At 28.9% G+C, this 26,634-nt stretch overlaps 4 protein-coding genes across 7 annotated transcripts in view; 2 read left to right on the top strand and 2 right to left on the bottom strand.

Moving 5' to 3' along the window:
* LOC113793354 (uncharacterized) overlaps positions 1-8,677 on the top strand; it is a 67,863-nt gene extending 59,186 nt beyond the window's left edge. For 2 of the 3 annotated variants that reach the window (XM_075823464.1, XM_075823466.1), the window contains exons 4-10: positions 2,135-4,762; positions 4,830-5,380; positions 5,443-6,275; positions 6,352-6,778; positions 6,836-6,919; positions 6,985-7,303; positions 7,357-8,675. In XM_075823464.1, the coding sequence (XP_075679579.1) occupies positions 2,135-4,762; positions 4,830-5,380; positions 5,443-6,275; positions 6,352-6,778; positions 6,836-6,919; positions 6,985-7,303; positions 7,357-7,910 (5,396 nt within the window). In that variant the 3' untranslated portion in view covers positions 7,911-8,675. Of the gene's footprint in view, positions 1-2,134; positions 4,763-4,829; positions 5,381-5,442; positions 6,276-6,351; positions 6,779-6,835; positions 6,920-6,984; positions 7,304-7,356 lie in introns of all 3 variants that reach the window. The other variant, XM_075823469.1, reaches the window with a different exon arrangement.
* Positions 8,678-9,211: 534 nt separating this feature from the next.
* On the bottom strand, positions 9,212-11,040 carry LOC113793356 (uncharacterized). Its single transcript, XM_027343375.2, has 2 exons — positions 10,754-11,040; positions 9,212-10,702 (listed from the first exon to the last, which is right to left on the bottom strand). The coding sequence occupies exons 1-2, from the start codon at positions 10,920-10,922 to the stop codon at positions 9,267-9,269; spliced, it is 1,605 nt and encodes a 534-aa protein (XP_027199176.2). The 5' UTR covers positions 10,923-11,040; the 3' UTR covers positions 9,212-9,266.
* A 1,592-nt stretch (positions 11,041-12,632) lies between these two features.
* Positions 12,633-15,066, bottom strand: l(2)34Fd (nucleolar protein 10 lethal (2) 34Fd). The gene has a single exon (XM_027343284.2). The coding sequence runs from the start codon at positions 14,940-14,942 to the stop codon at positions 12,759-12,761; it is 2,184 nt and encodes a 727-aa protein (XP_027199085.2). The 5' UTR covers positions 14,943-15,066; the 3' UTR covers positions 12,633-12,758.
* A 3,335-nt stretch (positions 15,067-18,401) lies between these two features.
* The window catches only part of LOC113793122 (uncharacterized), a 38,511-nt gene continuing 30,278 nt past the window's right edge, over positions 18,402-26,634 (top strand). Inside the window, exons 1-2 of one of the 2 annotated variants that reach the window (XM_027343096.2) lie at positions 18,402-19,088; positions 20,734-20,777. In XM_027343096.2, coding sequence (XP_027198897.2) covers positions 18,995-19,088; positions 20,734-20,777 — 138 coding nt within the window. In that variant the 5' untranslated portion in view covers positions 18,402-18,994. Of the gene's footprint in view, positions 19,089-20,733; positions 20,778-24,824; positions 25,133-26,634 lie in introns of those variants that run through there. The other variant, XM_075824598.1, reaches the window with a different exon arrangement.

Raw genomic sequence — 26,634 nt, 5'->3', positions numbered from 1 at the left:
CAATAAATTCAAGATATGAATATATAAGAAATTGAAATTCATTTTACAAAAAAAAAATTGACAATGTTAAGAGACATATAAGAATAATGTTTTTGAATCACATGCTTTTTTTTTGCTTTATTTTCAACATTATCAAATTATTTCTTTTTATTTTATTTGGCTATAATGAGAAAAAATCAAATGGTAATAATAATATCATCATTATTAATGATATATAGGTTTTGATTTTCTAATGAACAAACATGAAGATCATGGAAATAGTTTATTTTTTGTTAATTAGTGTTTTTTTTCTACTTGAATTCTTCATCATCATTTGCGTAATCATCATAGATAATGTATTAAAACTATCTTGTTTTTGTTTTTTTTGATTTGCATTCATAAAAACAAATTTGCATGTCAAATACGCATGACCATTTCGAATGAATATTCATGTTACAATTGCCCAATGGCTAAAATAGTGGCAGTATCGTTTGCATTCAAAATAATTGATTTGATGTTCATTTCATATTATATACATAGATTGATGAATGACAACCTAAAATATCCTGTCAATTCAAGTGTGATTTATGTGAAATTTATATAGCTTTATACATGCCATCAGATCTCATATCATGTTATATTCATTGCATAAATCAAAACCATCCTTATCATCATTTATTTTTATTTTAATGGATTTTTAGCTCACTTTTTCATTCCTCAAACATTTATTAATTCTCATTACTCTCTCATGAGAGAGAGAGAAAGAATCGTTCCATTCGCATATATTCTCGTGAGTGATGATTTAAGCTTTCATTTTCACCCAACAACAACAACAACAACATGATGATGATTAAAAATTGGAAAGAAAAACAATTAGAAAAAAGAACCAGTTATCAGTTATATAGAATGTCAAGTGATTAAAATCAGTTGAATAATTTCTTTCAATTTCAATCTTTTCATGGTCCTTATCAAATATAAATATAGGATTCATTTGTACCAACTAACTAACCTTTACGATATATATCAAGTTAGGAAAAAATACTGATCTTTTTTTTCAATGAAAATCATTTTAATTAAAGTGATTCTAATTAAATATTCTAACATATCTATACATTTTAATGAATGAATGATGACAAGATGAAATGCATAAACATATACGAAATGGTTACATTAGATTTAGAAAACTGTCATATTATCAATGATATTGAATAATTTCATGTGACAAACTCATATCACTTTTTTTCTGAGATAATCCATTATATTAATTATATATTATCATCGGTCATAGGCATCTTTTCTATGCAATCAATTTGATCCTGGATTTTCTTTCAATTTTTTTTGCCTTTTTCCATTCATTAATTATTTTCATTATTATTATAATCATCATGATTGTTTGAATGTTTTTAAAGTTATACATTTTCATATAAGCTTTGGATTTTATTTCCACGAATATCGCTCAATAAGTATTAAAGAAAGAAATATAAAACTTATCAAATGCAACCCTTTTTTCCTATATTCTTATATACAACCAATATTGTAAATAAATCTATCGACGATAAATTAGAAAAATTCCACTTTAATTTTATTCTCTCTTTTTTTTGTCTCATTTATTGAGATTAGTAAGATTTAACCATCATAATAGTAACTGAAAAGGGGGTTGATATAACTGATTAATGTTGACGAATTTGCAAAAAAAAACTTGAAACACTAATTTGATGTATTTAAACCGATTCTAGCTTGACTAATTTCACTATCTTAGTATCATCATCATCATCATCATTATATTGAATCGTATTAAATTAGACAGACCAATTTACAGTTGTCTTCGTTTTAATTTTGTGTTTTTTTTGCTTCTATTTTCTTGTTGTTGATTGCTCGTTAAAATACAGATTCTGTTGAATCGTAAGTTTTCTTGTGAGTTTTTTATTTGTGTGTGTTTGATGTTTAGCTTTCAGTCATTCCATGCAAACAAATCGATTTCATTTGTGGAATTGTTAGTTGGTTAAGAAAGTAGAAATTTTTCGAAATTTTTCCCAATGGAAAAAACAGGTTAATCATCATTGTCATTCGCATTGTTAGTTTGGAGTAAATTTTTTTGTTTTGATTCATTAATTGATTATTTATTTATTTATGTTTTTTTCATTTTTTCAAACAGTTCCTTTAATGTCGAAAACAATGAAATCACATATAACACCAAACGGGAAGAATTTATGCGATAAATGTGGTGGTTCATATGCTACATTGGCAGCATTAATTAGTCATAAAAAATCGTGCAAAAGTAAGAAAAAATTATCCACCACATCGACAACGAATACGACATCGAGAACAATTTCAGATCATCATGGATCATCATCCTCATCATCAGTATCTCGTAATCATATCAGCAACAACAACAATAATACCGGTGATGATAAATTACTATCGAACAACAGTGGTGTACATGATTCGGATCCTACATCATTCTTTCAACATCATCATTCACATTCGCATCCACATTTACTTTCTCATCATACATATCCCTTACTTCAACATCAACATCAATCATTGTCGGATGAACATCAACAGAATCTTAATAAACTAATGGCATTTGAAAGTTTGGCTGCCGCCGCTGCTGCTGTCGCCATGGAAAACTCATCCACTGTTAATCAACAACAAGCCACAAGTCCATTGAGCGCATTATCAGGACATTGGCCGACGACTAATGAAATGATGATGAATTCACCGATTTCACAAGCAACAACAACGACAGCACCATCGTTCTCTGCTGCAACTTCAGATATGAATGCTTTTATAGAATCATTAACACCGTTATTTACCGGCGGATCAATTCCATCATCATCAACACAACATCAACCGTCCGAACGTAATGAATCATTATCGGCTAGAGAACAACAACAACAAGCAGCATTATTTACACAGCAAATGATGTTGTTTCATATGTTACAACAAATGCATCAATTACAACAACAACAACATCCAGGTACATCATCATCAATTCCACCATTTCCATTGATCGCTGCTGCTGCAGCAGCTGCAGCACAACATCAGTCATCACAACAATCAACATTACCACCATCATTATCATCATCACCATTGATTGCAAATAATAATAGGTCAATTTCATTGGATCAATTAAATGATAATGAAATTGAAGGAAAAAAATCACCGGTTCATCATTACCATCATAATTTAAAACACATATCGCGAACATCATCATCAACAAATCAAAATTCAATTAAAAAAGATACTCATATCGAATCATCATCGACGACGATAAAGTCTAACAAAACAAAAATATTATCGTTTGATCATGAACATGATGAAGAAAAAAGTGATCTCGAGGATGGCACACATCGACAATGTCAGCCATCATCATCATTATCACCAAAAAGTGACCGCGAAAATGAATCAATTACAAATTCAGCTTCAACTCGTAAGCTACTTTCATCGATACTGGATTTAAAAGATACGAATCCGGATGCACCATTACCACCAATGATGAGCCCACCTAAAGTCGATTCTTCCGAACCAGTATCATTTAGCGAACCAAATACACTAGAATTGTTGCAAAAACATACCGAACAAGCATTACAGAATACAATGTCTGGAGGTTCATTTCTTCTGAATGGGCTTTCATCAACTGATAATAATGAACTACTTAATTTTCGTAAAGGAAAAGATGGTAAAGAAGATCCGGCCAATAGACATCGTTGCAAATTTTGTGGAAAAGTTTTCGGTAGTGATTCAGCATTACAGATACACATTCGATCACATACTGGTGAGCGTCCATTCAAGTGTAATGTTTGTGGAAATCGTTTTACTACGAAAGGAAATTTAAAAGTACATTTTCAACGTCATAAGGCTAAATATCCACATGTAAAAATGAATCCACATCCGGTACCCGAACATTTGGATAAATTTCATCCACCATTAGAACCACCATCAAATTCACAATCGCCACCACCTCCACCACCGCCTACCACATCATCATCATCATCATATCCATCACAATCAAATACTTTACACATTCCAGCAATATTCAGCTCTACATTGATTCCATATGCAAATGATGAGGCAATTAACAATAAATCTTCGAATAATAGTGATAAAAACAAATCAAAACCAAAAAGCCTATTTGATTTTGCAAATTTCTATAAAAATAATAAAGAGTCTGGCGTAAATGAAATTGATGATGATAATGATAATGAAGATGATGACGATGATGATGATGATGATCATAATAATGATAATGACGATATTGATGATGATGATAATGTTGATGATGATGATGTTGATGATGATGATGATGCTGGTGACAACAACAATGACAATGATGTTAATGATTCAATCAAAAGTGACCATTCCGATATCAGTAGTCATCATACAGATCAAGAAAAACAAGAAGAACAATCAAAACAAAATAAAAAGAATCAAAAATGTAAATCAGATAAAACAACATTTTATAGTTCTGATACCGATCTGGATACTGATGATTGTGACAGTCAACGACGCAAACCATCATCCGAACAAGATAAAAATAGAAAACAAAAAAACAAAGACCATGAAAATGAAAACAATGAATATAATAATCAAGATAATCATAATGAACCTAATAATGATTCAATAAAGAAAGAAAATGAAAGTAACAGAGATGAAAATATGGATCAACAGAATGAAATTGATGATTTGGATGATATCGATGCTGATGATGATATCGATGATGTTGATGGTGTTGATGAAGATGATGATGATGAATTATGTGATGAATTTGGTATTCCATACGGTAAGTTCATAAATCAAAAACGAAACTTTTTCAAATTCATCGATTTATTCATATAAAATTATCTCAGGTTTAATATCATCTAAACATTCATTACATGGATTGATGGGATTGCCATTCAATATGGATGCAAATGGATTTTCCAATTCAGTCTCTTTACCGGCTTCATTGGCTGCAAATAATTCATCCGCCGCACAATTTCCACGAATATCTGATAGTATGAGTGAATCTGATCTAGTAGAAGGTGCTTCTAAAGATCCGGTTCTTTATCAAAATCTATTACCTAAACCAGGCAGTACTGATAGCGCATGGGAAACATTGATGGAAGTGCAAAAAGCATCTGAAACAGTCAAATTACAACAATTGGTTGATAATATCGAACATAAGCTTCAAGATCCCAATCAATGTATCATTTGTCAACGGGTTTTGAGTTGCAAAAGTGCATTACAAATGCATTATCGTACCCATACTGGAGAAAGACCATTTAAATGTAAGATATGCGGTAGAGCATTCACGACAAAAGGAAATCTGAAAACACATATGGGTGTACATCGAGTAAAGCCTCCATTGCGTATGCTGCATCAATGTCCAATTTGTCATAAACAATTCACAAATGCTCTGGTTTGTATTCAAATATTGTTTTATTGTTTGTAATAATCACAATCAATTGATGAATTTTTTAGGTTTTGCAGCAGCATATTCGGCTACATTCTATAGATCCTAATGGATCGAATACTCCAGACATCACACCTGAAATGTTGAATGATTTGAAAAATAGCAATATGAATTTTCCTCGTTCATTTTTTCCGATGGGTTTCAATGGTCCATTTCCAGCATTGCCACCAGGAGCAGCACCGGGCTTATTCTCGCCTAATTTTCTTTCGGAGATGGCAGCAAAACATTTAAACCAGAATTCGAATTCATTACCAATTAATATTCTTAATCCATCTAATTTCCATCAAAATCAATCAAATGAATGTTCTAGTGTTGATCTAGCCGAGAAAGATAATGATCTTGATACCACCGATTCAGATACATCAAAAGACAAAAGAAAATCCGATATGGATATAGATGATAATAGACCAAATAAAGTTTCGACAAGCGCAGATGATATTCGATCGATTAGTGACACGACTGAAATCGAAGAAGAACTACTTGTATCACCAATAAAAAAGAAAAAAATTGATGATGAAACAAAGAAAAATGAAGAAAACACATTGAGTGCTTTGGAGCATCATGTGATGAAATCGACTGCAGAGATTAGTCCGCAACCAAGATATCAATCGAGCAAGAATGAAAATGAAATTGCTTCCAATTCAACCCCGAAGACTGATATCAATAATGAACAACCATCTAAAGCAGACAATGACAGGTCTAAACCATACCCGAATACACCGTTCGCTGGTTTGCCTTATCATCCTACCGGAAGGCCAAACACCACTTGTCGAATTTGTTTGAAAACGTTTGCTTGTTTTAGTGCATTGGAAATTCATTATCGTTCTCATACAAAAGAAAGGTAGGTTGTCGATTTGATTTTAACTTGAATCTCAATCAAAAAAAAAAAACTTAATTATATGTTCATTCAAAAAAAGGCCATTCAAATGCGAAGTTTGCGATCGTGGATTTTCTACCAAAGGAAATATGAAACAGCATATGTTGACACACAAAATTCGTGACTTACCCCAAGAATTGTATTCTACAATATCACCATCCGATAATACGACTTTGGGAAATTTTCTTACAAGTAATAGTATAACAAAAATAATTGGAAAACAAATGAATTTTCAACATCACCAAAATAATATGGCTACATCGTCAAATAATTCAAACAGTAGTAGCCGAGTAGCAAGTCCACATACACCGAATGAAAATTCAATGGATTCTGATAAATTTCGTAATACTGAATCTCCTGCTACCGAATCGAGTAATAATACAACACCTCATTCATCATCATCATCATCAAATAAACACATGTGTAACATCTGTAATAAACCGTTTTCTAGTGGTTCGGCTCTACAGGTAATTTTGTGAAATTAATTTTTCAAATGAAAATCTTAATTTTATATTCGTGATCAGATTCATATGAGAACACATACCGGTGACAAACCTTTTAAATGTCAAGTTTGTGGACGAGCATTTACGACAAAAGGAAATCTAAAGGTAATTTTAATTTGATTCTTAAAATCTTATATATTTGGATTATTGATTTAAATCCAATTCATTAGGTTCATATGGGTACGCATATCTATACGCATAGTAATCCATCCAGACGTGGTCGACGAATGTCTATTGATTTACCAAATTTGAAACTATGTGAAAATATTATCCAAAATAATTCTTCTGCAATGTCTGAACAATATCGAAAAAAATCTACGACTGAAATTCAATCATCTCAACCATTAGTATCAACAGCAACAGTACCAACAACACCTCCTACACCAACAACGGCTACTTTACCTGCTACAGAAATGTCCGATTCAGGAAATCATCCGAATCCAGATCCTGATCTTTTTCTTAGATTTTTGAATCCTCATTTTCTAAATAGTAAGTTTATCTTATTACTACGAACAGAATTTAATCTAAATGTTTTAACATAGCAGCAGCCAATTCAGAAGCAAGTCAATTGGCATTACAGCAAATGATGTTGATGAAAATGATGTCAAGTCAACATCACCAGCAACAACAACGATCTCCATCATCACAGATTCCTCTTGAATTGACCGAAACTTCTGATAAAACACCTTTAAATCATGATGACAAAAATATTGAAGATGATAATGAAAACCAAAGCTTTATTGGCAATGAATCCAAAGAACTTATATGCGAACCAGAAATCGATCTCAATAATGATAAAAATTGTGGAATCAATAATTCCACATCTAATCAACATAGTGATGATGATGATGATGATGATGAAGTCGAAAAAGCTTATGATGAAGATGAAATGGAAAATCATTCATTTCGTTCCGATCGAAGTCATCAGGCTAATGATGATTGGTCAAATAAACTACTGAAATGTACGTTATGTAGCCAGGTATGTCATTCACCAACGGATTTCGAAGAACATATCAAAGCACATTTACATGCTGCTGCTGCTGCTGCAAATTCAATGTCGGCTTCGATCAAAACCACTGCTGATGTTGCTTCGTGATATCAACAATGGCATCGAATCAATCAAATTAATCGGATGGCCAATGTTATAAAACACATTCTTTATAAATAAGACCAATAGTCTTGTTCTGATTACTTTAAACTGACTAGATTCACTTACTCAGCGTCAACAAATCAATCAATCAATAAACAATCGACAATTCATTTGGCTTTAAAATATTGGACATAATTCTTTCCGCACCATGTCTCTATTTATTGATATTTCTCATATTCTCGAAGCTCATAATCATCACATCATCATCAAATTTATACATAGAATATTTACAGTGATAAATTAAACACTGGAAAAAATTCATTCATAATTATTTGATAATAATTCAAATGTCTGCAGACATTTATGGCAATCTCAAATACCAAAATTCATCAAATTCTCTTTCTATCAATCATTAAATTATAATCATGGAATATACCTAAACATACTTATTCATTGATATTTGATATATGAACATTATTGATGTTTGATTTTATTACCTGCCTCTTCTTCTTGCCCCATCCTCCACATCGTATAAAACGAATTTGTATAGGATCATCATCATGAATTCATAATTTCGAATTTATGTAATTCCCACTTTCTCGCTTATTTGGATCTCTCTCTTTCTTTCTTTCGCTATCTCTCTGTATTCTCATTTATTATTTGTATAAATCCCATTTCACTATACACAATTCAAACTGGAATCTGGAACACACAAAAAAACACAAATTCATCTCTTCAAGTATTACAACAAAAAAAACATTTTTATTTCTAAAAAACATTTGCAATATTACAAATCTTTTTCTTTTGTTTTTTTAGTAAATTTATTATAATTATATATGATTTCAAATTGAATGATAGTGGTTTAAAATTCATTATTTGATCATTTGCAAACACACAAAAATCAAAACGAAAAAAATATTCCAATTGTATATCTGATACGAAAATAAAATCAAATGAAAATATTTGTGGTTTATTGGAAAAAATGAGTTGATTGAAAATTGATTCTGAATTTACGAAAGTATTTTCCTGTTATCTCCGATAATGGGGGTAAATTCAAACAACATGTTAAAGCTGTTTCATCGTGTAATACAATGATTCTTGTTATCCATGATACAAGTTCGAAAATTGTTATCTTCTGAAGAATCAGAATTTGATTAAAATATGTTTTCGCACTTTTCTGTTGATGAGCAATCACGTGTTTGATTGTCTGGAATAATCATAAAACATTTCGTCGATAATATTCTTTGTTTCTATCATTTTATCGATCATTTGATTCTCTTGTTCTGTTTCAAATTACACCTAATTGGTGGAGGTTAACATAAATAATTTATTTAGAATCATAACGCAATAACAGTTAAAATTTTAAGTATTGATTGTAGTTATATTCTTAGTTGTTGATGTATTGAGAACATTTTCGGCAGTTATTGTTCGTTTTGTCGATGGTTCAATAGGCTGAAATGCAGAAGATTTTGATGGTAATAATTGCCGTTGCGATGTAGTATCTAATGTTTTATCCAAATCATCTTTTAATTCTTGATTAGCTTGTTGCACGGCTTCCATGAAACGATTCAATCGGTTTTTATTCTTTTTCTTATCATGCTCATGATCTTTGATTGAGAATACATAGGTTGGTATCGGATATAAACGTTCATCGTCGTTAGGCTGCTGAACATTTATCTCAGTTTCAGCAACATCCATTATATTAGTTGACTCAACAGCATCATCATTTTCGGGACTCACTTCTATCATTTGATCGGCTTCTTTAGCGTCAGCACTTTCAATTTCAATTTCAGTGGTCAGGTGATCATCATTATTACATTCTTCATCATCACCATCATCATCTATATCATCATCATCATCATCATCATCTATACCATCCGGAATATTCATATTTTTAGAATTAGAACTTTTCCTGCCAATAGTTTCATTCCCAGAATCCGCAACGGCTAAAAATACATTATAAGATGACGGCTTCACCTGAGATGTCATCAATTCTAATTCTTCAATATGAGTTAGTTTTTTCGTTTTACATTCTTCATTATTATTCGATAATATTGATGACAATGGTGTTTCCGGCGAAGATTTCCGTTTGTTGACAGCCAATTTAGTTTGTAAGTTAGAATTAGTCGAACTATATGAACTTAGGATTTCGTTGTTACGAACACGTTTTTTAGGAATTATGAATTGATTTTCATTATCTAAAACATTTGTACTTCGTTTTAAAGTTTTATCATTTTTATTGTTGTTCGTTGATGTTGTGGATGAAAGTCCAGAATCTATATCTACATTTGCTTCATAATCATCATCTACATGATAATCATCTTCATCATGATTGTTTCGAGATTTCTTAGTACCTAGATCTTCATGATCATCAATTATCGGTCGTTTTTTGCTGTTAGAAGCACCCCAATTAACAATTTTGATTGATGATGCTTCTTTTGCATTTGAAACAGTAGTTGAACTTTCATTAATTGAGAACTCGACATTTTGACCAGAATTTATCGAATCATCATTTTCTATAGATTTTACAATTGCCGAACGGTTGGTGAAAATATTTGATGACAAAGTTTCCAATGGAAAAGGCGATAGTTTGACAGTAAACTGTCGGGTAGCTTTAGGTTTTTCATTTTTGAAACTATTACCAATTTTTGATGGCGCATATCCATAAATTGAATGCGGCGAAATATAATTTACTGGTGAACTTCTGAACCGAAAACGATTATGAACTAGATTATTATCATTGGCTTGTGATGAAATGCCATTTTTTGAAACATTGTTAGGCGAAAAAACTAATGAATCTATGAAAAAACAATAGCATGAAAAAGGGCATCTAATTTAATTGTCATTACCATTAATTAATGTTGTATCTAAATTATTTTGATTTGATTGACGAACGATCGTGGTCTTGAAGCATTTTGTTTGACAAAGATTTCGTTTTAAGTAATAATATCGATAATAAAATGATATAATTATAGCAGTAATTAATATAAACAAAGTAAATACAATGAAAACAAACATTTTTAAAAATACGGGATAATTTTATCTTACAAAATCTAATTAATTTCTTTAAATTCTAAACATAAATAATATGAGAATTTTCGCGAAACAATACACTTTTAACGCGGACAGAAAAAAACATGCTTTGAAACCTATCAAGTCGAAATGGTTGCCTGGATCGAAAAAGACGCGCGCGCTTTTTTCATCATAGTGTATTCATACGTTGCAAACACTTTATTCGATTTTTTCGTTCCAAAAAAGAATTGATTCAAATTCTGTTTTTCAAAGTGATAGGCAGGATAAAAATAATTGCAGAAATAATAACGAGATTGTTCATCATTTGAGGATTAAAATAATAAAAAACGAATTCGATAAATAAATATCAATCAAAGCACATTACTCTATATATTCTTAGATTTTTATTTTGATTATGGATGATCTAAATTTAGGTATTTTTTTTATTCATCTATCGAATCTTACTTAGATCATCATTATTTATCAACTTTGTATCCATACTATTTTTTCAAATTCCATTGTGATAATAATGGACAATGAAAATCAAAAGATGTTTGTATGAATGAAATTTGAACTGAATCCAAATTTCTCCTTTTCTTTATATTTTGTTGTTCAACAACAATGTTGAGATTCGAATTGAAAAAAAATTAGACTTTACTTTACTGTATGTAATTAAAATCAAATCTAACAACAAGAATGGCACAAAGATCATCATTGTTGTCGACAATAGCAACAACAACAACAATGATGATGATGGCCATAGGTTAAACTTAAAAATAACTTTCATTCGTATAAAATAAAATACATGACATCGAAAATTTCATGTACATATCAGGTCATGCCATCATTATTATTATGGTCGAGTTTGATCTGTAAAAAAAAGAAGAAGAAAAAACTCCAAATCTAGTTAAACATTAAATATTAGAATGGATTCGATTCAAGTGAGATAACCGTATCGAACTTTAAACAAAAAAAAATGAAAGAGACAACAACAAAACGGCAGGTTATAATCAACTCTTTTTATGGTTGCTGACCAATAAAATCAACATAACCACCATCAATTGTATCGAATCAAGGAAAAAAAATTTGGCCAATATTTTTTTTCCCGAAACATAAATCAAAATGGACTCCTGTCATCATTCATTCATTGTTTGTTCAACATCATCATCATCGTTCATCATGTTTCATCATAATTAATTCTAATCATAATAATTATCAGCCTACAAACAAAACAAAACAAAACAAAAAGTTGATTAATTTTATAAATTAAAAAAATTGTAATCATCATTCGATCCAATTCATTACTTGCTGTGTAAATATATATAATATCAGGAACTAACATTTTTTTTCTTTTTCATCAATCGATCTAAAACAATCTTAGATTTAATTTTCTTTTGTTTTCAACTAAACAAATAAATAAAATAAAAATCTGTATAGAAGTGATTAGAATCTATCCGTATGTTGGCAATCTAGATAATAATAATTGAATTTTTCATCACGCGTGATTGCAATTAAATGAGAATGAAAGGAAGAGAAAGAAAAAATAAAAAAAATTTAATCTATTACTTGAAAATATTTTGATTGAATTTGAAAAGAAAAAATAACATTCATTTCATCAAAAATCACGACATTAGCCAACAATTTATTTTCCCCGAAACTATCATCATCATCAACCGGCAAAATAATTTTTTGGAACAAATGCAAGAGAAAACAAAATTCAACAAATATTCAATTTTATTTTTGTGAGATAAAATTACAAATTTTTCATTCTATACAAAATAATCATCAAAAAACGTATTTGTCATTTTGTTGTGTGAGAACATTCAGTGTTTTTTTTTCTCATCAAAAAACATTTTTATTGAATTTTAATCCCGTAGTTTTTCTCACCAATTTTTTTCGCTGTTTTCTATGTTCAATTTGACGATTATTGTTAACTTTTTGTTCTTCATCTAGGTTTGTTTTTCGTTGTTGTTGTCTTGGAACAAATGTCATGATACGATTCCCATTAATACCACCACTACTACCTTGTAACAATCGGTTATTTTTATTTTCTTTTTCTAAATGTTTCAATCGTTGTTCAAATGTTTGACTTTCAATTTGTTGATTATCATTATTAGGATGGTTATTGCTATTCCTATTTTTGCTATAAAGATCATCAAAAGTTTTTCCCGATTTAAGATGATATAATTTTGTTTTCACTGTTCGTTTTGGTACAGTACTTTTTTCCTGTTCGTGTTCGCTATCATCATCATCATCATCATCATTATAATCATCGTCATCACTATCTGAAAATTTTTCATGTTTATTTTTCTTTTCATCTTCATCTTTATGTTTTGTATCGAATATTAGATCTTCATCCGAATCCGTTGTACTATCATCGAGGACATCATCTTCTTCAAATATATCAGCATAGATTGGTTTAGTTTGTCCATCATCATCATCATTGACAATAGTTGATTTCGAATTATTTTTTGTTAATCGTGATAATACTGGATTCAAAAGACGAAATTCATCACTTGTTTCATCGATTTCAAAATTTGGATCATCAAATAATGCAGAAAATCGATCATCTTTTAGAGGATTAGGTTTGTATTTAACTGTTTTATTTTGTTTCTTCTTCTCTTCCATTTCTTTTTCCGCCACCATTAATTTTTCCGCTAATAAACGATTCACTTTTGGTAATTTATCCGTAATCTGTACACGATCAATACGTTCAGAATCGATTTTTTCCTTAATTTTCTGTTTGCGATATTCTTCATAAACAAACGGTTTGGATATCTCTAAAGCTTTGCGATATAATCGCATATCTATAAAAAATCCATGCATATAAGCTCGCAATAGATTTGTGCCAATCAAATCACTAAGACCAAGTTCTTCTAATTCATGTTCGGTAACGAATTTATAATCATCATATATGACATTATCATTTGATTCTTCCAATTCTTCGGTAATACGATCCAAAAATGAACACCATTTTGGTGCCGGACCAACAGCTGGTATGTAATAGGTTAAAATTTTTGGTGATTCATTTGCTACGAACATCATGCCCGAATTAGGATATGCTGCTAACATATTGAGATCATTGTCCGCTTGAATAGCGGTGAATGGTGTGCCATCATTTCGATTCCATAGTTTGATTATTTTAGCATCAAGTGTTGCAACTAGATTCAAAGGACCATCGATAAATTCAATAGTCTTGATTGGTAGGCCATACATGTGATCCTTATTTAAGAATGGTTTATTGGCACGAATATCGTATAGTAATATCTGACCATTAGATGTTCCAACGCCCATCGTTAGACCATCACGATACTTAATTGTGGTGATTGATGGAATTTCGCTCACTTTTGCAGGATCATTACGCAAACTTTCCAGAGCACAATCTAATGTGCCAACTCTTTCACGAACTCGTGGATCCCAAGCTTCGACAAAACCTTCTTGTGAGCCAACAACGATTAGATTATGTTCGGGATTAATTGATATTGCATTCAATGTTGAACAATTTGTCTCGAATGGTTTCAAAAATGTACCCACACTCAAATTAAGGCGATATATTTCCGAACTATTGCCAACAAACAAAGCGTCACATGTGGCAGAATTGTAGGCAATATCACGACCAAATTTCGGTATGCGTGTTTTAAAATAAAACCCAGCTTGCGAATGAATTTCGATCCATCGATCCGCTTCTAATAATAATAATTTTCCATAATCTTCAGAGAGGATAATGCATTTGATCACTTCAGAATCTAAACACCTTTCGAATTTCATCGCCAACTGTTCAACATCAAAACATCGAATTCTTGGTTTATAAACACCCGTCGCAATGATATATTGTCCATCTGGTGATACATTCACTGTATTGCTAACTATGGGCATATCGAAATCTTGTATCAATTGAATTCGTCGTCGAAGATCAACATCTTTTTTTAGCAGCAGACGCCGTTTTCGATCTGAAAGCCATTCGGGAATCGTTTTTCCCTGGCTTAAATTATAAGTTTTTACATCATTCACTTCGGCCACTTGCATTTTACTTGTCAAATAATTGACATTTAAAAGATAAAATGATAAAAATAACAATTAACTAAAAATTCAAAAGAAAATTCTTATAAAACAAATAATCATATGATTCTAATATTGAACGAACCACGTGTGAAAAAGAATTTCTATTTCATAAACAATGTTACCGGAATTTTAGTGATTTTTTTGTCTAATAGATGTCAGTCTCATCTTTTCTATTTTTTCAACAAAAATTATTTTCAAAAGAATAAAAACGGAAACCGGTCATAATATCATTGAATTAATTTGGTTAAAACAAATAACAATTCATGAATGAGTGATCGATCTAAACTTTTATGTTCATGTTTAAACAATATATTCGTCATTTATCGAATTAAATGTTGATCATTCGTCGTTACAGTTTACTTTGGTTGTGTTTATTTATCACATATATCCTATATATAGAATCGAATGTAGTTTGATAATGTATGATGAATGTCTAATTGAATTAAATCAGCAACTTTAAGTACAATTCGATATGAACATCATTGAACAACAATGAATTGGATATCATCAATTTGTAGTGGCCATAGTCAAAACTTTATATGTTGATTATTTACTTAGTGAATGAATGAATTCGATTCAAAAAAAAAACATTTCTTTCTTTCGTATACATGTTCACATTGTAAATATTTTCGATCAAATTTTTACATGAGAAATATATAAACAATAGCTTTTATGAAAATGTGTTTTCATGTTACCTATTCAATACGAAATCCAAAATTAATAAAAAAATTATGATTAAAATAAATTTAAAAAATAGAAAATCAATTGTATAGAGGTGTTTTTTTGTATTTGGAATCTAAAGAATTTTCATTCAAATATAATTGACTTTTATTTTCAATTTTAACAGCCATACACATAATATTGATAAACGATTTGAAATAAAATCCATCATATGCTAATCAGAAAACTGCCAACAAGAATCAGTAAAATTATTCGTCTGCCAAAACCAAATATTTATTCTTGTCGTCCTATGATATATTGTTACATAAACTTTGGTAAATTGATTCGAATAATAATTATTTTTGTTTTTTTCAGTGAAAATTCCTGAAAAAAAAAACAATCATGAAATTATTTTTATTGTGGTATTTTATTTAATTAATTAAATGTTTCCCTTTTCTTTTCATCAATTTTCTTTCGATTTTGATGATAAAATCATCATCATTAAAACATGATGAATCAATTTTTATTTCTAAATCGATTCGTATTGATTTAGGATTTTATTCATTCAACAATTTCAATCGAATCGGTTTTTTATTTTGGTTGAATCTCAGATTTCATTATAACATCATTCAATGTTCTCGATTGGTGATGATTGTTATTCGATTGATTTTCGGTGACAGGCAATTTCATTTCATTCCTGCCATTATTGATTAATGCATTGTCTATTTTTGTGAGTGTTTTCTTTCTGTTTTTTTTTGTATTTTCGATAATTGTTTTACCCACCATAGCCGACTATTCAGAATAATCAATATCTATACCCGAAAACAAAAAAAGTTTTGTTATTTTATATAATGAAAATGAATGAAAATTTTCATTTGATGATGACCATGATGATGACGGAATGTCTACAATACGACAATAAATTTAGTCTGATTTTGTTCAATGTTTATGCTCTATCTAATGAATCTATTTTGGCAAAGAAAACTTGTCTCTTTTCCAATTCGTTCGCGATGAATGAAAGAGTTACCAACCAACAACGACAATATTGTTAATAGTAATACATAAATGCCTTGAAATTGATGGTGATTTTTTTTGTTGTTGTTGCTTTTTATACTCATCATATAAATGGTTTATTCATCCGAATAATCATCAATCAGACTATTTAGTTAAAGACTTGATCCATTCATCTTGGCTGATTTTATATATTGGAGGAAGCAATGTCTTTTCGCTCACTCTCTTCTTCTTTTTGCAATACATTTCATTCATGGATTAAATATAATCTTCTAATTGATTTATAGTTATTTGTTTATCAATTTGTTTATCATCATCTTGTGTTGAATCACAATCTCAATTGTATTAAAAAATCCATATTGTCATTGATGTTGTTGTTTGGAATTTTTCTTGTTTGGCACATATGTCGGTTTATATATTCATAATAAAAATAATAATAACATATAAACAATATACATCATCATACAATCATTTTGAATGACAACGGCACGTAAAAAATATTTGAAAAACAAATGATCATATCAATTGCATATCATTCATCTAATTTTTTGTTTGTTTGTATGTTGATTATGATCACATTTTTTTCATCATAAAAATATATATTAGGTGTAGAGTATATATGGAGCTGATGACGATCAACAAAATATTAAAAAAAAACTGAAACACTAAAATAACAAATATTAGTTACGTAGGCCCGTTATGTTCATCATCCTAATTATTTTTTTTATATTTTATGAAAAGAAGAAAAAAAATTATACATGATTCACACACACACACCGCCATCAATATAGCTAACATTCTGTTTCATTTATTTTTTTTAATTTCGTTTGTCAAAAAAAACTTTTTCTCCTTTGATGAAATGAATTAAAATTCTGATGCCAAAAAAATGCAAAAGTTTTTTTTTCGCTTAAATCTTGATGCTTGTCAATCTATCTAACTTTTGCGTAAGTGTGTGGATATGAGATTTTTGTATTACGTCGATTTGGTTTAATATATTTAAACATTTGCTTCTTTTGCATTCATTAGACAGCAAATATTATTATTTTTGTATAATATGGAATATGGATTTGTTCCGTCGTTGGCATCTCATCGATTGCGACGAAATCCTAGAATCTAAATTCTGTTTGTCGTGTGTAGAGTGTGGAGTTTTGCCGAAGATTTTCCTTGTTGTATAATCTTGATATCTCGATCATTCTCTTGAGAGTCTGTTTTTTTTAATATTCTCTTCCCGCTTGTGGTATTCATTCATTTAATCCACTTTGTCCTTTCTTTCATTATTATTATTATTTTCTTATTTCTTTAGATTCTGTCGCATAAAAACAGTTTTGTCTTACGGTTCAATTGTTGTGTATAATTTTGGTTGCCCAGAATCAAAAAAATTGTATGTGTATGAAATAAAAATATTCAATGAAATAAAATAAAAAAAAAGAGAAAGCCGAACATAATTCAATGATGATGAATACTATAGAAATCCTATGCACGTATTGAATGTAATAATGTTTTGTAAGTGAACATCTAAACAGCAGTATATGAAAATCAACAATGTCAACAACTGTATGCCGCGTTATATATTTATTTGAAAATGCAATGAAAAATGTTGAATTGAATAGCATCATTCATCTTTTCTTTTCGATTGTGTGTTGTGTGTGTGTGTGTGTGGTTTATGTGTTTATAAATCATATTATTCTTTAACAATTGTACTGATGATAATCCAAATAATGAACATAAAAACCAAATTCAATGTCTATGTCAATGTCTAATGTGTATAATGTGTTTCGGTATTGACTTCGATATTTTGTTTTATTTATCCCTTTTATTTCGAATCAATGGAAATTTTTTTTTGTCTGTTTGTTTGTTTGTTACTTGTTTCCATTTACGAATTTCATTTTATTTATATTTTTTCTGTTATCCTGATATTATTATTTAATTTTTTTGTGCTGTTGTTGCATTTATTTACAATTTTTTTTCCTACTGTTTCTATCTATCTTTGTGTTTATCATTTCAAATTTTATTTTTCATTCATTTATTTGTAAATTGATCCGGTTCGAATATTGTTTGACCGCTGAAATACTGGGAATTGTTTTCAGTTAATTTTTATTATGTTTGTGTTTTTTTTGTGATCATCAATTTCATTATTATATCGAAAACAAAATTTGATGGTTCAGGCTAAATCAACACAACAAATAGACCAGTGATTCTCAACCTTTTTGTTGTCGCGGCACAATTTTAGAATTTTTGAATATATAACAGTTGCATTTTCAGAATTTCGCGGCACACTAAAGTGCCGCGGCACACTGGTTGAGAATCACTGAAATAGACAAATAAAAAACAAAAGAAATAACAAAATGTTTCAACGATCATCGACAAAGCAACAACAACAATTAGAATCGATTTGTTCGCTTAGACGAAGCGATTCTTCGCCAACTTTTACACGAAACAGTAAGTTTTGGCTTTTTTGTTGCCTTAAATCGAAGGATTATGATTATGGAAATCTCTATAAACTGAATCATTTCTTTTTGCAATATTTTGAACATAAATTTTTTTTTGTGATTTAGTGAATGATTGAGCTTTCCTGTTCGATTTAGGCTACGGTTGTCATTCCATCTGTTTTATTTGCTACGAAAAAAAATTCATTTTGTGTGTGTTGCCTGTTTTCAAAAAGAAAAAATCATATCCGCTGTTTTGTTTTTGCTTTTCTTGTATTCGATTTAAAAGCCTTAGATATTTTTATTCGGATTATTATCTTGTTCATTTTCTCCCTTTCTCTCTTTTATTGACAAATTTCCAAATTTCCATACCATTCCATTTAAACGGAACTATGTATAAGCAAAAATAAAAAAATAATACAAACTAATCAGATTGATTGCCAATGTTTGTGAATAAAAAAATCATTTATATTTTATATTAAAATAATATTTTCTTTAGAAACTGTTTTACATTTTTTTGTTTTTGTTTTCTAAGGTTTCAAACTGACAAAAGAAAATTAGAAATTAGTATTCTGTTTGAAATGAAGAAAAAAAATAACAACAACAATATCAGAATCTATCTAAAATTATGGTGTATAGGAATTTTTAGTTACTAACACACACGCACACACACACCAAACAGTGAAATGGATCGATCTAATAAAGTGTTTCTGTTTTCTTTTTATTTATCATTCATTCAATCGATGGTCACGCCAAGTCAATCATTCGATAATATCGATTCGACACACCTACAATATAATAATTATAGTAACAAAACAAAATCAAATTCAATGTTGTAACGTTTTTTTTTCGCAAGCGCATTCAATTTTTCTTTGCTGATCAAAATAATAAGAATCTTTTAGATATAAATGTTCAAGTTTGGGTATTTGGATTGTGTATCTGGTCAATAAATAAGATCAAAAGAGAAAAAATAAAATTTGTGAGAGAAAGAATGATGAGAATAGATAGATTAAAAAAAGAATTTAACTAAAATAATATTTTATTTGATTCAATTATATTGATTAGATATGGATTCTTTTTAAAGATGATGTGCAAAAATATTTGTCTACGATGAACTTGACATTGTCATTGCGAAATCAAAAAAAATGTATTCAAAAAGAATCATATGAATTATCATATTATTCTTCCTTTATGTTTGTCTTTTGTTTTACACACACACACACACATTGTTTGTTCTTCTTACTTGTTCTACAATTAATCTCGTATACACATCACATCAAATCAAATCATCATCATCATCATCATCCTAGTCGTCATCTTCATGTTGAATCCTAACTTTTTTTTTTTTGATGTTGACGTCATTTCATTTTGAATGGTAACAATCATGATGTTTGAACATATGAAAGAATTCAATTGTCTCAATATTTGCATTATCATAACAAGTTGTTCTATGATTATCATCATCACTATCATTATTATAATTATTGATTACTGTTTTGCTTTGTCATTTTTTTTCAATCAAAATTTTCAAATCTTATATTTGATGAAGATGTTTGTCATTTTCAATGCGTTTTAAAACGGAAAAATTTATTTTTTTCACAAAACAATTCTTAATCAAATCACTAAAATCTTTGTTATTCTTTTTTTTCTACTTACAGAAGATGAATCACTTGTACATAAATCAAATAAGCCTGGTTTAATGGTAAGTCAAATTTTCAATTTTAAAAAAAATAAATTCTTTAATTTTTTGTGTTCTGCTGTTTACCATGGTATTCAAAAGATGGCAGTACAATCCGAATGACTGCCATTGTTATTAATGTTTTGAATTGAAAAATTATTTTTTGTGTTGCAGAATATTCGCACCGAAAATCGTTTAAGATGAAAAGATTCATATATCAAATTTTTCTAATGTAGATATAATGAATGTGGAATAAAAAATGAATGATTTTTTTCCTGCCAATATATGAACAACAAAATTTAGATCGCGTAAACAAATTCAAAACGGTTATTTTTTTCAAACATTAATCATTAATCGCCATTTTGATCCAGATTCAATGATACGTAAAATTCGTATGATTCTTTAAGTCGGATTTCTTTTTTTTCAGTTTTTCGATTTGGTTTAGTTTTGTGTTTTAACATTCATTTGAAAAAACAAACAAAATTTTTCAATGATTGATTGAATTTTTTTTTGAATCCTATGATATCGATTATGAATGTTTATTTTTCATCGAAAAAATATCATGTCCAGTAAAAAAACGAAAATTAAATCAAACAAAAGATTCATTCTGTCTTTTTCAATTGTATATGTTTCATTGGAAATTTCAACTTTTTGTTGTTGTTTTGTTTTGATTTATTTAGGTTAGTTGAGTAGTGAAAAAAATCGATCATTTGCATTTTTGTTGAATCATTTTTTTTGTCCGGTCATTTTCGTTTTGTTTATTTATTTACAAACTTTATAAACGAATTCAGATTGTGCAATTGGAAGGGAAAAAAATTGTAATTTTGTCTTTCATAAATGAATCATTTTCGATTGTTCAAATCGATTCTATTCATTTGTTTTCACTATGCTGATGATAGTGATTCCAATCTTTTATTTTTGGTTGTTTGTTGAAAATTTTATTTGCTGATTTATCGTTTTTTTTTCTTCTTTTGCTTTCTCTCATTCACATCTCAATTAATTTATAATTCATAAACATTACATTGTATATTATTTTCTTTGTAAATTTGGTTTCAACAATGTAAACAATTCAGGTAGATGAACTTTAATGATAAAAACAATATTTTCAAGATCATCATCATCGTCTTCGTCGTGATTTTTGAACATTCAAACAATTTTAATTCATGTAAAATTGTGATTCAACTTTGATTAAAGAAAATTTCACACTAGTTCCCTCAAATGTTTGCTAGATATATATGAATGAATGGATAAAGGAAAGAAAGTGAGTGAAAAAAATACAATGAGTTGATTTTTCAATAATGTAAATCTCTCCTCTACGGAAATACTTAGAAAAGATTTACGGCAAGTGAGGCGGAAAATCTCTTCTTTTTTTTATTTTGAAAAAAAGTGAAAAAACAATTTTTGAACGAAAAATTCGTCTCACATTTTTTTCCGACAACACTAGATGCCAAAAGAATTCATTCTATTCAACATTGATATTTGATCTTGATTTTTCTTTTCAATTGAAAAAAAAATAAAGAATGAAAAAAACTGTATCGTGATCATATTCAATTTTTTTTCATCATCATCATCATTGTCTGTCATTCATTGAAATTTTGGTTGTTCGCTTGACAATCATAATCATAACAATAATAATGGAATGTTCTTTTCAACAACAAAAAAAAATTTTACCAAAATTGAATTTACTAAAAATGTTGAAACCCATTTATTCGGTGTACCAGATGATTATTATTTGTGTTACGTTCTTGATTTCGGTTTTTTCGATGATGATCGAAACGAAAGAAAAAAGAATGAAAAAAAAATGCAAATTTTTTTCCCGGTTCATCATACAATAACAATTTCATGATTGATTTTTATTCAAAATAATGATAATAATAATAATGAAAATAGAATAAAATCCAAACCACATGATAAAATACAGAATTTTGAATATAAATTCAGGAATAGTGCTCGTAAATATTAGAAATTCCATTCGAATGATTAAATATAGGATTTTATTTATTATTTTCATGATTGAATTTCCATGATAATCGGAAAGAGAAAAAAAATCCAATGAAATAACATCGGAAATAATTATCTATATCGAAATATCCTAATATTTTAAAATGAAAACCTTTTTTTCGTTTCAATTTCTAATCAAAAACTAAAAAAATATTTTTGTTTACAATTTTGTTTTTGTAATTGTACATTGAGTTATTCTGAGAAAATCAAGAAAAATAGAAACAGGAAAAACAAAACAAAAATTCTTAAACTTAGCAATGTTGAAAGTGTCAATTAAATAAATGGCGTTTTTTTTGTTGCCTTTGAAGGGGTGTATGTTGTGCATCATATCGTTGACCATCATCGTCATTGACAATCAATTAGAGTTTGCTTATATATCAACGAAATACACTCCCCGAAAACAATGTCAACTGAACGATCAAACATCAATCAAGCAGCAGCAGCAGCAGCTACCAGAAACAAAAAAAAACTAAAACGTCAAATTCTTTTTCATTTTTATGGATTGTCATCAAAGTTAGAATGGATCGGTAGAGAAAGTTATCATTTTATTTTTTTTTCATTCTAAATTATTTTAGTTTTTTTTTATTTTTGCTCAATTTATGCCCAGTATTTTTTCTGGTCAACAAACAGAAAAAAATATAACGTGTCATTAAATGCATTCTTTTTTTCTAGTGCTTAGCTGCAGAACCAGACATAAAGACCAAAAATGATGGTCAATTTTTTGTTGTTGTTGTTATTATTGTTAAAACTTGAAATAGGAAACTATGGAAGTTTTAGTTTTCTTTTTTGGCTGAAAAAAATCATCAAAATCATAATGGACAGGCGCAAACCAAAAAAAATGAAACCATTTTTTTTCATCATTATCTTCAATCGGTTAGTGAAAGCTATTATGATTTTAGTTATCGAATGAATGTCAAGCAACAATAACAAAGGTAGTGTTTGGTGTTTGGCTTTAATCTAGATTTTTTTTTTACTTTTATTGGTTTTTATTAGTTTTTATCGCAATACCTATTTGTTGTTTGTTTGAATTTATTTACAACATATAAAATGTTTGTATCAATAAACCGATAATAAACATCATGATGATTTGAATGTAGAATTTATCCGGCAACATATATTTTATATATTGGTGCAAAATTTTGAAACATGATTGCTTCAAATATAGTAAACAATGATAATATAAAGTTCAATTAGGATACATTTTTACTATTATTACTATATATATTGGATTGTTTTCACCGTAGATAGATAGATAGATAGATATCGATATTTATGTAAAAAAACAACTTTATGCAAGTGTATGCGCGCGTTTTGTCAATACATACAATACAGAATAATAACGATTCTCTATCGTTTGAACCAATCGGTTGATGACAGTAAGTGATCTCCATCATCATCACCGTTTAAATCCGTCCACTACGAACTTGTCGTTATAACCAGAATTGCGTATACGCCCGATCAATTCAAGCGTTATGCGCAAATAACAAATTTTTTTTTCTTCAATTTTTTTATATCCTTTTTTCTGCCATTATTATCCATTCAAATTATTGATTCTTTACTTGCAGTATCAAAAAGAAAAAAAATTTATTGTCCAGTTATTTTTTCTTCATAGCAATCCTTTTTTTCTGGTCATATATAATGTTGATGATAATGATAATAACAAGCAACCTTTTTTTCAATTTTTATTACAACCAATTTTAATGATGGAAGAATTTTTCATTTCAAAAAATTTTGTGATTCAACTTTTTATGTGTGTTTCTATTCCTTTCATTCTTTCACTGACTTGTTTGTGTTTGTGAATAAAATTCTGATTTTAGTATATGACCGTTTGTTTAATTGAATACCCAACATTCCATACATTTCATTCATTTGTTTGTGTTGTTAACTTAATCGACTAATTAATTTTTCTTCAAGTATAAAATGAAATAAAATTGATATCCTTTAAACTTTAATTTCAAGCTGTTATCAATTTTTTCTTTGAAATTTATTACAAGTGATAATTCATAATTCGAACGAAAATTTCGAAATTAAAATTTTCCGATTTATATTATTGGTGCAAAAAAAGCACTCAAATCTGGCGTGAATCATCATCAAAATCATCATCAACCACTGATACAAATCCTCAAGAATCATCACAAACGCCAACATCGTTGTTGGCGCTAAATCCAAGTTTAAATTTCAATAATAATAATAATAATAATAAAATTCATCAAACGATTAATCATCATCTACAGGATTTTGATGGCCGAGAGGCCACCTTTGTGGCACTCCTGGTGCCTGATGATGATCACTGTGGTCAAGATGATGATGATTATGGTGATGATGATGATAGTGGTTTGCAAAGTAATGATTTTCAAAATCATAACACTGATTTTTACGTAAGTACAAGTTTTCAACCTTATCTGGTCATATATGCAGCATAAATCCTGACAAATTTAATGGATTTTTCTTTTTCTCTTTTTTCATTCGTTGAGTTTGCGGTTTATGTGTGTTTCTATTTGAACTTAATAATTAATATCATTGCTTTTTTTCACCCAAAACATCCAACTTTGAGATAGAAGATATTTTTCAAAATTTGAATTAATTTTTTATTTGTCCAATGTTGATTCATTTTGGTACATCATCATAATGGCCACTATAAAATTTATGGAATTCGTATTTTGTTTTGTTTTCTTTTTTTTGGTTTCTACCAATTAATAATTTTACCTCATCATTCAGAAAAAGTTATGAACAAAAAAAAAAAGACAAAATGAAAATATATTAGGTGTAAAATCTGTATGAAAGACCTTGGTCCCAGGAATGTCCGGTATTTTTTTTCTCTGGTATTGTTATTGTCATGGTTTCCATTAAATGAATAGAATGATCGCTTTTTTTATATTTAATGAATAGTGTTCGTGTCGTACTTTTTCCGGTCATCTAATAAATATGATCATTAATGATGGAAATATTTTTTGATAAATATCCATACAGTTGTACAATTGGTAAATCTAGTTCACTTTTTCTTCTGTATTCAACATACCAATCAATCTTGATTTTTATTCTAATAATTTTTCTTCATTCTTCTCTGATTCCGATTCCTGGAATTTTTTTTTCATTTGTTCGTTCCCATTTACCATTTTTTTATTGCTTGTTTCTATCAGTTGTAAATACAATTCACAGTTACCGTTTTTTTTTCTTCACTTCCAAATGTTGATGATAGAATTAATTTCTGGTTACCACATAATCAAGTCTAAATGAATACGGTTTTGATCAACATTTTTCGGCTGATTTTTTTTTCATTATTCCAGCTTAAATAAAAGAATCATATCGTTATATTCATACCTTACCAGTCCATATGAATAATCTTTGATAACTAGGACATGTGACATGTGAAAAAAAAGTTTTCTCCATTTCATTATACATTCAAAATAATGTTGACAATGTAGAATGGAAGATAAAAAAGAAAATAAAATGAAAATCATGCAATAGGTCAATGTAATGTCCATTGTCGAATGTAATTATGACTTTTTTTTATATATTTTCATAAAATTCATTAGAAAGATTTTCGATTTGAATGAGAAAAAAAGGTGTAACTTTTTTTTGTTGTGTTATGCCTAATCATCATCTGTTATTTGTTGAATTTTTAAACAAAAAACAAATTCTAAAATTCATATTTTGATATAATCCCTTGAACTATTGCACGGAAAAAAATTTTTGTCAACAATGACAAGTATTAGATGAGTAAAGTAAATTAATATATATTGCCAATATATTGAACCATTGAATAATAAATCCCACTAATTTTTCTACCTCGAATTTTGTTTGTTTGCTTTTGCTTTTATTTGTTATAGATTGGTTGAATATAATGAATTACCAATGAATTCATATTTTATATTCAAAA

This window comes from Dermatophagoides pteronyssinus, unplaced genomic scaffold (assembly GCF_027571235.1).
Source record: "Dermatophagoides pteronyssinus isolate colony J.1.1.1.1 unplaced genomic scaffold, Derpt_VIB-CSIC_2022.12 sq0001, whole genome shotgun sequence".
NCBI lineage: Eukaryota > Metazoa > Arthropoda > Arachnida > Sarcoptiformes > Pyroglyphidae > Dermatophagoides > Dermatophagoides pteronyssinus.
This window is presented reverse-complemented; position numbering and strand designations above follow the sequence as displayed.